Source organism: Abramis brama (assembly GCF_963993115.1).
Source record: "Abramis brama genome assembly, chromosome: 11".
Lineage (NCBI taxonomy): Eukaryota > Metazoa > Chordata > Actinopteri > Cypriniformes > Leuciscidae > Abramis > Abramis brama.
The window spans coordinates 6,461,786-6,473,868 of record NC_139973.1 but is presented as its reverse complement, the minus strand read 5'-3'; the positions used below and the strand labels follow the sequence as shown (position 1 = coordinate 6,473,868).

General features: G+C 36.7%; 1 protein-coding gene and 2 long non-coding RNA genes across 3 annotated transcripts; all 3 read right to left on the bottom strand.

Annotated features, from left to right (window-relative positions):
- Positions 1-3,023: 3,023 nt before the first annotated feature.
- Positions 3,024-4,506, bottom strand: LOC311091701. The gene is made up of 4 exons (XR_014608148.1): positions 4,441-4,506; positions 4,154-4,193; positions 3,514-3,587; positions 3,024-3,163 (listed from the first exon to the last, which is right to left on the bottom strand). It is a non-coding gene; the product is annotated as an uncharacterized lncRNA (long non-coding RNA).
- A 467-nt stretch (positions 4,507-4,973) lies between these two features.
- Positions 4,974-6,660, bottom strand: LOC311091704. Its single transcript, XR_014608150.1, has 3 exons — positions 6,600-6,660; positions 6,373-6,452; positions 4,974-5,004 (listed from the first exon to the last, which is right to left on the bottom strand). It is a non-coding gene; the product is annotated as an uncharacterized lncRNA (long non-coding RNA).
- Positions 6,661-7,269: 609 nt separating this feature from the next.
- Positions 7,270-11,314, bottom strand: LOC311092720 (uncharacterized protein; the record flags this gene model as incomplete). Its single annotated transcript, XM_084129655.1, has 3 exons — positions 11,060-11,314; positions 8,651-8,807; positions 7,270-8,132 (listed from the first exon to the last, which is right to left on the bottom strand). The coding sequence occupies exons 1-3, from the start codon at positions 11,267-11,269 to the stop codon at positions 7,270-7,272; spliced, it is 1,230 nt and encodes a 409-aa protein (XP_083985781.1). The 5' UTR covers positions 11,270-11,314.
- Positions 11,315-12,083: the final 769 nt, after the last annotated feature.

The following is a 12,083-nucleotide window of genomic DNA, read 5'->3' as shown; positions in this document are numbered from 1 at the left end:
AGATATGTTGAAGATTCTGCGTACCAAGCAGTTGATAGCCCCCTTTGACTTTAATAATATGGGGAGAAAAAAAATCTACTCTGTTTAAGAAAAGAAATAAACAATTTCTTTATGACCTATCACTTTAAGTTGTCAATATAATCCATCCACTCATTCTCCAGACCACTAATCCTCTTTAGAGGCATGAGACTTCAGAGGCTAGTTTGCCTTCCCCAACATCTTGGGCCACATGTAGAGAAATACCCTGGATGATTGGCCAGTCTATAACAGGGGTCACATTCACACCTAATGACAGTTTATGTCTCCAATTGAACTATGATGCATGTTTTTGGACTGTTGTAGGGAAACCAGAGAAGGTTAGGGTTAGGGTTAAGCCTGAGGAAACCCCACATATACTGGCTTAGATGATCAAATAGGGACATTGCCTGTTGAGCGAACTTCCTGTGAACGTAACATTTGGACACCTAATTTGATTACTCTCTTTTTGATTAGTAAAGAGAGTCATTTGATAAGTCAATGCAGATGCTCACGGGAGCGTGTCTATGTTCCCACAGCCCTATGTTCCATCATTTCCAAGGTTGATTTTCTTTAACCCTAACCCTAAACCCAGTATAAACGAGACTGTGGGATCATAGGGCTGTGGGAACATAAGACTGTGGAAACATAGGGCCTAATTTTCTAAATTCTTCGTAACAAGAAAAAAAAAATTCTTAGAAATGTGGGAACATAGGGTTGACCCCATGCTGACAAGTTCATGACTCATACAAAAACACTTAAATAGTGCATATTTTAATTGGGTGTGGTACATGGTACATGCATATGTGCACTACTGTAATAAACACAATTGTGATGGGATGCCTGTGAGGTTGGAGGCTGGAGGTTGGGCTTCCAAAGGTTTCACTGAAACTATCCCTGGGAAAAAGCTGTGTCCATGAAATGTTGAAATTAAAGCCTTGACGTAGGATTAGAGAATAATATATGCCAGTATGAAGATTGGAAATGGCTCCTGCTTTGGAATATTGACCTCTGAACCTTGACCTCAGTGCATGCCCTGCTGAAAAATCCAGCTAGCCATGGCTGGTCTCCCAGCCTGGCCTAGCTTTTTTCCAGCCTGGCCAGCTAAAAAATGTTCAAAACCCCTCTAAAACCAATCTGCTATAGCTACTTCCAGTTTAAACCAGCTTAGACCAGCCAACTGTCTTAGGCTGGTTTTAGCTGGATTTTTCAGCAGGGTGTTAAGCCTTGTCATTCAAAATACAGAAGGGGCGAAATACATCGGACCAATTGTTATAGAGAGCTCTTTAGCTATGTGACTATACTCTTAAGGATAGAGTCACTAAAATGGGGTGCAGTCAATTATGGTCAAAATTGATTCTCACCTATTTAGCAGTTATATAAAATATTATCACACAAATGCGATTACATCCACTTAAATCCCGCCTAATTGTACTCTTAATTCAGTATTTATTACTTTCAATTTTAAGTAATAAGCTATATTTATTTAAAACTACAATTTCCTATAGCAGCACCTTCCAGCTTGACACAAATTAGCGCCATATTTGTAGTTCTTCCAGTTACCAAAGTATTGCTGTGAATAGGGTTGTAAAAAGATACATCTACGGAATATATCAAACCTATAGTAGCCTAAAACCGAAGTCATACTTACACTGTATTTATAGATCTATGTTGAGAAAAAGTAAAGATGTTAGTTAATATTTTGGAGCAGCTTTATAAAAACATCAGCAGCACCACTCTCGTTGTCTTAGCAAATTAGGGGTTAAATATAGGGTTATAAAACCATCTATGCACATAATATAAAAAGGTTTTACTGCAGCCGGAGTTTTAAAACGTTTGTTTGGCCATGGCTTTACTAAACTGCCCCCTTACTTAGAAATTAGCAGTTAGCATGTTGTTAACAGTGTAGGATTAATGTGATATGAATAATGCTATTTGGGTAAACATGTTTGTAGTTTGCATTTACTTTTGGATGTGAAACTTACTTTAGTAAATTGTAGTAGGCCTAACTGTATTACAACACTTTGTTAATGAATACTACAGAACCCTGATAAAGTGTAGCCTACTGTTTAGTTTTTACTACGGTAAACTGTAGTGTAGTTCACTCAACAGGCAATGCCATCACAATTGTCTTTATAATTGTCTTAACAATTGTCTTTACAGTAGTGTACGCACCACACAAGTAAAATATGCACCATTTAAGTGTTTTTGCACGAAAGTGTTTGCTAAGTGTTTTTGCACAATTCATGTAGCCTACTTGTGAGCATCTGCATTATAGAGAATAAGTCAATTAGGTGTCCAAATGGTACTTTCATAGCAGGCAATGCCATCACAATGGTGTTTATTAGTGCACATACGTATGAACCACAGTAAAATAGGCTACACTATAGGCCTAAGTGCTTTTGCATGAGTCATGAACTTGTGAGAAATAAAAACTATAGTAAGCATGATACATTTAATTTTTGTTTATTTGATGAATGGAAAGTTTAAAATAATTATTTTATATTATTTAACAGAAAGCTTTTGTAGCATTGTAAATGTCTTTACTGTCACTTTTAATTAATGTAATGTATCCTTGCTGAATAAAATTATAAGTCTACTTTCTTTAATTTATTTTTTTAAATATGTATTCTGTTAGGTTCACACAACCGGCCATTACTATTGTGTTTATTACAGTAGTGAACATATGTATGCATCAAGACAAAGGAAGAAATTTCTCCACAGATTTACAGGATGTCAGTGAAAGTGGATTTTATCGATGATACAATATGGAAAACATAACAGAAAAACATCTATGGTTTAAATTCCATTTGATGATGTTCAACAAACAGTGAATAGATATTGCATACATACACATATAGAATAATATGAAGAAATTGAAGAAGATCAGAGGCAATATTACATACCCTGTCAATGTACTTCATGCAAAAGTTACAGTGATTTATTAAAGCAGTAGGCTAAGGACTTTTTAGTTCACTAACAAACTTTTAACATTATTATTTCGCTACTGGTGATGCCAGTCAAGAGAGACACTTATTAGCTTTGGTTTGAAATGTAAAATTCAATTGCACTATTTTCCAACAGACAAACAGACGATTGATAGAACTGTTGTGCCCACATCTAGCGTCCTCTATCAAGTCACAGGAACCTGTAGAGGAATTGTAAGGAAAAACAGAAAGAAAAAGATGACATCACACAGCAGTCAAGGTCCCAAAAAAACATGACAATTCCAAATATCTACAAATAGTCTACAATGCTGCATTTCCAACATCAAAATAACCTTTTAATCATTATCTTTACTCGTCAAAAGAAAATGCAGCTTCATGTAAACGATACCAAGATATCATACAAGTGGCTATAAATATTTGGCTGGAGATATTGTGAAATTGTGACAGACAAGCATTTAATTACAGATTACTACAGCAGATTAACATTGTGGTCAACTTCGTAATAAACACAAAACTTCTTCATGTCAGATCATGTTCATTATTTTCTTACCATCCTCCCACTCTCTCATTTCCAGCTGGTGCTTTCAGGGTTTCCAGGTCCCAAAGTGGATCTGCTTTAGAAGTCTAAAATTACAAGAAACGTATTATTAGTGTACGAACCACCATTTGATTTTTGTTATCTGATTACTTGATAATTCAGGTTATTCTGTTTAATCATGTTCATATTGTTAAAAACAAGTTACATTTGTTTCTTGGATATTAAACAGGTCTCTTTTTTATGTATTTAAATTTATATGTAATTTTATGCCAATATTAAATCAGTTTGATGCTTAGAAGGCATAATTATTGCATTGCCAATGAATAATAGATCAAAAGATACAACTGCTACTGGTCTTCTATCCAAATACAGACTATTGTGGAGGTACTAGCTGCAATGGAAAACACAGTGAAAAGCTAGCCGAGCCAAGCTGGTACTGTGTAGTGGAAAACTGCCATTACATGGCATGCCAACTACTGTTCCACTTCCTTCCCTAGTGTGGAACCAGGACCATTATGATGTTTACCACACAATGTCATCTGAACAAAGGGACACAAACCTGAACATCAAGGGCATATAGTAAAGCAAATGTCTCCAAATACATCCATTTTAATTAATCTAAACCCTAATAAAAAATTTGATAGTTTCCTACCTGGACCATGCCCCACCCATCCATCAAGTTACAAGTAATCCTGTTTACAAACAAGACACATACAGAAAAACACAGGTGAAAAAAAATAACATCTTTCACAGACATAAATATAAATTAAGTTTTATTAACTAAGTTTGGGAGGAACACGTTCAGATAATTAACACGAGTGGATAGCACTCAGCAAACAAGAGGGTATATATAGACTCAACAGTTTTACCTCGATCCATTAACAGTTTGCATCATCCCTCCACCACCCCTTCTCCACACTTCTAGTTCTGAACACTTACACGGGGGGGAGTACTCTGGATTCGGGCCTAATCCGAGCTCGGAGCCCTCCCTCCGGACAGCACGCCAAAAAGGCATTAAACCTTGCTACCTGAAATTATATGTAAGTGTGAACTAGTGAACATTTATTCATACAAAACTGACATTTAATACAATATTTTAAATTAAGTTATTTCTAAAGATCTGTATGAACTGTATATAGCATAGTTTTTTAGACAATGAATAACAAGCCAAAAACTTTGTAGTTATTTTATTCATTATAATTTTAAAATTAACAAACAAAATGCTTAACTCATTCTTCAAGAAGGGAGGAGGGCTCCCAGGAGTCCTTCCATTTGGTCCCACTGTAAAGATACAACGTTTAAAGTAAAAATTTACATTTGCTGAGTAACTCTGTCAGGCTAGCAAAATGGTATATCATTTTATGAAATATAACTATTAAAAAAAACTGTTAACATTGTTAATGTTTAAACTGTTGTGTATGGTGTCAGTGTGTAATAAACTGTACATTAGTACACCTACCAGGTCTTGCATGGAACCCAACAAATAAGGACCTCCTCTGTTCCCTATAGAATAAACACACACAGAAAAACTATCACAACACAACATCCAGCAACGTTTGTCTTGGCACAAGTCTTGCAATTGTGGTGGTAGCAAGTAAGTCATGTCAGGAGTACTCAAAATATACTTTGTTGGAAAATATTAACATGTAATAACATTAAAACAAGAACATTTATTGCTGTAAGGTGGTGTTTCAAAGTGGTACAGTACAATATCATACATCTGAGTGGTCTAGTAAATTACATGAAAACATTGTGACAGTTTCAATTCATGTTAACTTTACATTACCAACGTATTCATTCTACTATTTTATCTTTACATTAATGTTTTCAAGGTTTCTGCAAGTTTCAACAAGTAAATTACATTTAATTAGTAAATAAATATTTTTAAGATTTTAAGAATTTAAGACCTATTTCATGTCAATACTTGCAAAAAAGTATGAAGGCTATAAGGAAAATCAAAGACGAATAATTACTTGAAAAATTACATTAATGTGCAATTGTAGGTTTCATATTTGTCAGACAGACAGACAACTAATAACTACAAGTAACGTTAAATAAATTCCAACATAAGACCTACCTAAACATATATTGGTTGGTAACCGAAGTATTGATTGGACAGCAGTCTACATTATATGAGCAATACGTACAGCCAAATTATTTTCTGTTATTGTAAAGTATGTATGCATCTTGTTTGTAAAACTCTGGTTAAATTAGTGCTCAGTGCATGAACACTAAATCCAGATTATTGTTCTCCAAACATCCAGTTGTAGAGTCAAGTGCTCAAACAATGAAGACATTTTTTTAACGCAGTATTAAACCGCATGTCCACCAAACCGTTTTTAGCCAGCTGAAAACGCTAGGCGCTCTGCTAAAATCACATATTATATGAAATATCAACAAAAGTGTACTAGTATCTCATTTCACAGATCATTTTATTTCTGTGTTGTTAAAAATTCCAATAAATTTAAATGTGAGCAAGCAGAATGTGACAGTTGGTCTGTGTGGCATTTGTCCAGCCCCTCCTCCACTGTGATTGGACGGCTGGGTAAAAAGTGACAGTGATGAGCGCTGCGTTTTACCCAAAGTTGAACATTCGTCAACTCTCGGCGACTGGTAAAAAACGCAGAAGGCTCGGTATATCAGCGTGTAAAATACGCTCAGCACCTTGTTACACCCATGCATGTTTTAAAACCACGGCACTCCCATTAAAAACAATTGGAAAAATACGGCAGTCGCGTGAAAAAAACGCTTTGGTGGACACATGGCCTTTTTTCATTGTAGAATCAAAAAGGATTAAAATATTAATAATGAGTGAATGAGGGTACATTGATATAAAGCAAGACAGTTTGAAATGGCTTTAGAAAGACAAACCTCTCTCACTCTTCTTTTCAAAACCTTGGAGTACTCAAAGTTGTTTTGCCTCACTCTCATACAGCATTCTGGACACTCATCTGAAAGATAGGCAATATAACATTGAAATAAGTATACCAATATGCCAGTATAGACAATACCAAACTGTGGCAAACTGTTACCAAATACCCTGAATCAATGTGTAATTGATACATCATATCATTTTAAATAGAGAAAATTTACTTAACACTTTTTTTTTTGCTTCATCTTGCTGGCTACCCTCTGTTGGACTGAATCTGTATAAAGAATATACAACATACCACATTTTATTAAACATTATTTCAGTCAGGACCACAATCATCAAACATGATTGACAGTTAGCATACAGTTTTGATTGGCGATTTAGTTTTGCTCTGGACAAGAACTCCATGCGCATCCATGCAGCCTAGCATGAATAAGAGCAGGGAGAGCAGCAATAACAGAACATAACCAACATTAATGTATTGCAGATATCATTAATTATTTGTAATGTACAACATTATTAGAGAATTTAAGTCTCATTCAGAGGGAATCAGAATGCCACATACTGATTGATGAGAGGAGGAGCTGGGGATGGAGGAGAGTAAATAGCTCCTGGGAAACGCAATAGCTGTTAATAATACTGGAGGAGCGTATATATGTATTCAGTGATAGGCGTTGTATTCCTATAGGTAGACGTGGATCAGCTGATGCGAGCTTGTCTAACGTGACCTGCCAGAACTGGGTTCTACAGACTCATTTAGAATGTACAGTATCAGTCAAAAGATTGGGCACGCTTTCCCATTCTCTCAAATGGGTATGTGGGTTCCAACTTTTGACTGGTACTGTATTAAAAGACATAGTTCTGAGATGCCCCACATATTATTCACTAATAAGACATTACTGACAATTAAGGAAATATACTTCACTTCTTTGTCTTTTTTTTGCCTTAGGGCCCCGGGGTCTTGTAGCTTCTGATGAGCCTGTGGTCTTGCTGACAGTAGCTACTGGAGGGTTCTCTGTCTCGCTGACAGTAGCTTCTGGAGGGTTCTCGGTCTCGCTGACAGTAGCTACTGGAGGGTTCTCGGTCTCGCTGACAGTAGCTTCTGGAGGGTTCTCGGTCTCGCTGACAGTAGCTACTGGAGGGTTCTCGGTCTCGCTGACAGTAGCTACTGGAGGGTTCTCTGTCTCGCTGACAGTAGCTACTGGAGGGTTCTCTACTGGAGGGTTCTCGGTCTCGCTGACAGTAGCTACTGGAGGGTTCTCGGTCTCGCTGACAGTAGCTTCTGGAGGGTTCTCGGTCTCGCTGACAGTAGCTACTGGAGGGTTCTCGGTCTCGCTGACAGTAGCTACTGGAGGGTTCTCTGTCTCGCTGACAGTAGCTACTGGAGGGTTCTCTACTGGAGGGTTCTCGGTCTCGCTGACAGTAGCTACTGGAGGGTTCTCGGTCTCGCTGACAGTAGCTACTGGAGGGTTCTCGGTCTCGCTGACAGTAGCTACTGGAGGGTTCTCTACTGGAGGGTTCTCTGTCTCGCTGACAGTAGCTACTGGAGGGTTCTCTACTGGAGGGTTCTCGGTCTCGCTGACAGTAGCTACTGGAGGGTTCTCGGTCTCGCTGACAGTAGCTTCTGGAGGGTTCTCTACTGGAGGGTTCTCGGTCTCGCTGACAGTAGCTACTGGAGGGTTCTCGGTCTCGCTGACAGTAGCTTCTGGAGGGTCAGGGGTTTCTGTGCTACTTGTTGCCTTCTGTCTTTGAAAATGAACTTGCAGAAAAGACAAACATCAAACACAAGAAAAATTAAACAGTTTGCCTACATTTTTGTTAGTGCCACTTTATTCTATATAGAATATGACTAATTATAATTAATAGGACCTGCAGCGGATCTAATTAATAGGACCTGCAGCGGGTGATGATAACAGAATAGTATTTATAATAAGATTGATTTCTACATTACAGGTGTTTTATGTTATGACTGAAAAGTGCCATTAATTATCTACAGTCTATGTCAACAAATCTAGTCATCTAGTTCTCAGTCAAGGTAATGCTGTGCTGATCAGAGCATTCTTGATTTTCTGCTTACTTTTTATCTAGCTTGTTGAAAAACTGCTAAAAAAAACTATTGGGTGATCACATGCTACTTTATCCTATTATGGCTGAAAGTAATGCTCATCCTTTGCGTCAATATGAAAAATAAAGAGAAAGATACTTGTGGGTTCACATTCCTTTGGGTTACCAGTGTTTCCACATTACAGAGCTCCGTGTTTGTACAAAAATACTTACTCTTTAGCACAGCTTCATACATAAGTTTAACCCTCTGAAGCAAATCAGGATCCAAAACATAATCCCCTCCTAGGATGACATCGGCCACTAAGCTTCCTTTGCATTTCTTCCCCAAAAGTAGTACGGGGTAGAAATCAAGGGCAGCAAGTTTGTCAAGCTGAAATATAAAAACATTAAATAAAAAACATGCACATATTTTTTTTAATTTAAATATTAAAAAAATATTTAAATATGAATTTCATGACAGCTGTTTAATGGTAATATTTAATGTACAGCTCATATCAAGGAATTCATTACTATACTATATGTTTCACTAACCATGTTTTCATCAACATTAGAGAAAAAAATATCCTCAATTTAGCAAAAAACTTTATTTTAACTGTTGTTTGAGGTGGTATTTGCCTTTTTCGAAAAAGAGTTAATGTGCTGAACGGGATATGGAAAAAGCTTTGACAAAGTTCCAAGCTGTATATGCAGTCAGGCACATTACTAAGAGGAAGAAAATAAACTAACCAGGAAACTCTCAGTAGCAGTGAGCAAAGATCCCAGCACTTAATACTTATCTGACAGGCGGAATGGGAAATGTGGTGTAAGGCAAATCTGTAATTTCCCTAGCTGGATCTTAATTAATTCCCTCCAAACCAGTTGATAGAAACACCTGATTCATATTTTACAAAAAATTTCTCTTTTTCGAAACATTTAAAAATTTCACTTGACAAATAAATGGAAACATGGCTATTGACTGTTGACCTTTACTGTGTCAATTGACCCTTCACAGGGAGCTTAATTGACAGGTGATCTGACAAATCATACTTTGCCATTTTGCCCGACAATGCAGTCAGAAGAGATAGCAGATTAACGTGAGGATTTGAAGTTGAGAAACGGAGTGTACTAATGTCTTTCCGCGGTTAAAACAACATTTCTTCTTATGTTCATTCATATTTATTTGATGATATAACTGAACTGAAAGGAAGAGATGATCGTGTCACGAGAAGCTGTAACTGATGCTCTACAATGATCTGTCAAGAGTCTCACGACACATTATTACGATATTTATTGTTTATATTTCTTTTAAAAAAATGACCAAATTTGAAAGGCGAGCCTTTGTTTAAACGTACAATATGTAATTTTTTCGCCGCTAGGGGTCGCTAACCTCTTACAATAACAAAGGCGTATTTTGATGACGCAACATTTGCTAAGAAGAATTATGGATCTTGTGGTCAACTTCAAGTCCACCAATCTAATATTGTTTACGGATGAGTAAATACATCAATGTGATATTAAGCAGGGCGCGTTTGCTAAGAGACAGCTATCAGTTCCAAACGCGACGTGAGTCCAGCAGATATAACAGCTAACGTTAAAAGGAATATGCTATGGACATTTCAGCTATCAGCAGAATCACACGCGAATCGAGTCCCACGCAAATGTAACGTCAAAAGGAATATGGACATTTCATTCTACCAAAGTGCAGAATTACTACTCACAGGTCAGTTTATTAAACAAATTAAACATGTGAGGTAATGCAGCACTGTTTCACTTGGTCTAACGTTACACTATCACACAAAACTGCACATAAACACAATAAACATTTATGTTATTCTATGTGTTCGTTTGTCTGTATGACAAACGAACATTAAGCTGTAGCAGTAAGCTCAATTAATATTAGAATAACGTAGGCCCTACAGATCATATTATAACATTTTATCATTGCTGAACTATATAACATTGATTAGTTTATGTAAATGTGCTCACCTGTTTAATAAAGTACATGTACGAGCGGTCGAAGTTAGTCATAGACGTGGAACTCGATCTCAACATCTCAAAAACACAGCGCTGATCTTAATCCTCGTTTTAGTTCTCCTTTTTTATCCAAAGTCTGCTTGCCATGATGCATAATGTTTGAACGAAACAACAACAGCATGCAGATAGACATTACAAGCTACACAGTTGTCCATGTCTGTCGCCTTGGTTAAGGTGCTCTGGTGTATGCATAGACTGTATATGGGTGTATGTCAGTACGAGCGGAAACCAGAGAGAAGCGGATATGACGCCATTGACGGGAGACAAAACGAAAATAAAGACACGTCCCATGTCTTAGAATTAAATTACAAATTTATCCTTATTTGAAAGTTGTTGAAAAGAGTCGGGATAATGTAAGTACACAACTAAAAAGATACATAACATAGATATATTGATTTTTGCTATTTTTAAAGCAAAAAAACTACATATTGTGCCTTTAATATGTTTAATATCAAAAGTAACCGAAAAGTTGTCGGGCAAAATGGCAGATGGCGAAGTATGATTTGTCAGGGGGTGTCAATCGTCCTGTCAATCGAGCTCCCTGCAAAGGGTCAATTGACTTAATTTCATAAATCCATATTAGCATCCTTAACTCTGAACTAATCTTACCAACAGATGACTGCTATTAAGAACAACTGTCCTGTTGTTGTTTTTATTTATTGAATCCTTCCACTTGATTTTTTGATTTTCAAAGTTGCGTCTCTTGGCTGCAACTTTGGCTTTGTACGGCTGCAGTTGTTTGCAAGCTGGACAGGTCTTGTATGCAACACTTATTAGGGTGTTGCACCCTGTGCACATTTTCTGAGAACTTCCTGGCATCTCTAAAATGAAGAAAAAATTATATTAAAACCTATATACAACTTGTTTTTGTAACATGAGATCCAGTAACAAGAGGCACAATTATAATGTTGGGTTAAACCAAAAATCACATTTAAAAAGCATTTAAAAAGTAAAGGGGTGGTTGAATATGATTTCACTTTTCTAACTTTAGTTAGTGTAATGTTGCTGTTAAATTATAAAATAAATAAATTAAAATTTTGGATAGGCAAACATTAAATTGTATATATAAAAAAAGCAACCAACTAGCATTAATCAACTCACCTGTCTGTGTACGTTATACTAAAAATACACGTTTTTAATTTGTACCTAAGACTGTAAGGTTTGTACCATAGTACACGCTGTATTATGGCAGGAACACGTGACTTAATTGGTCGAAAGTTTCATGGGATCTGTAGTTCTTAAGGCATAGGCCTACACGCAGCTTATCTACATGAAAGTAATGCAATATATCTTGCATTTGTTTGCACATATTTGTTGAAGAATGTGTGTATGTGCAAATATATATCGTTCAGACAGTACAGGGTTAGCTCACTAAATACGTAACGTTAACTAACTTTACAAAACATTACAGGATACGTAACTGAAGGCCATTGGTTTCATCGAGAGTGCTCACATACGATTCTAACATCATATTTACCATTACAGCAAACATATCACTAAAAAATAACTTAACAAGCGCTAGCTAGCAGCTAGCTGGCCAGCTGGCTACATGCGTACTTTGCCGATGTAACTTTACGAACTTCAGCTAAATCACGAGGCATTCATTTGTCCTACTGACGTCATGATCACTCAC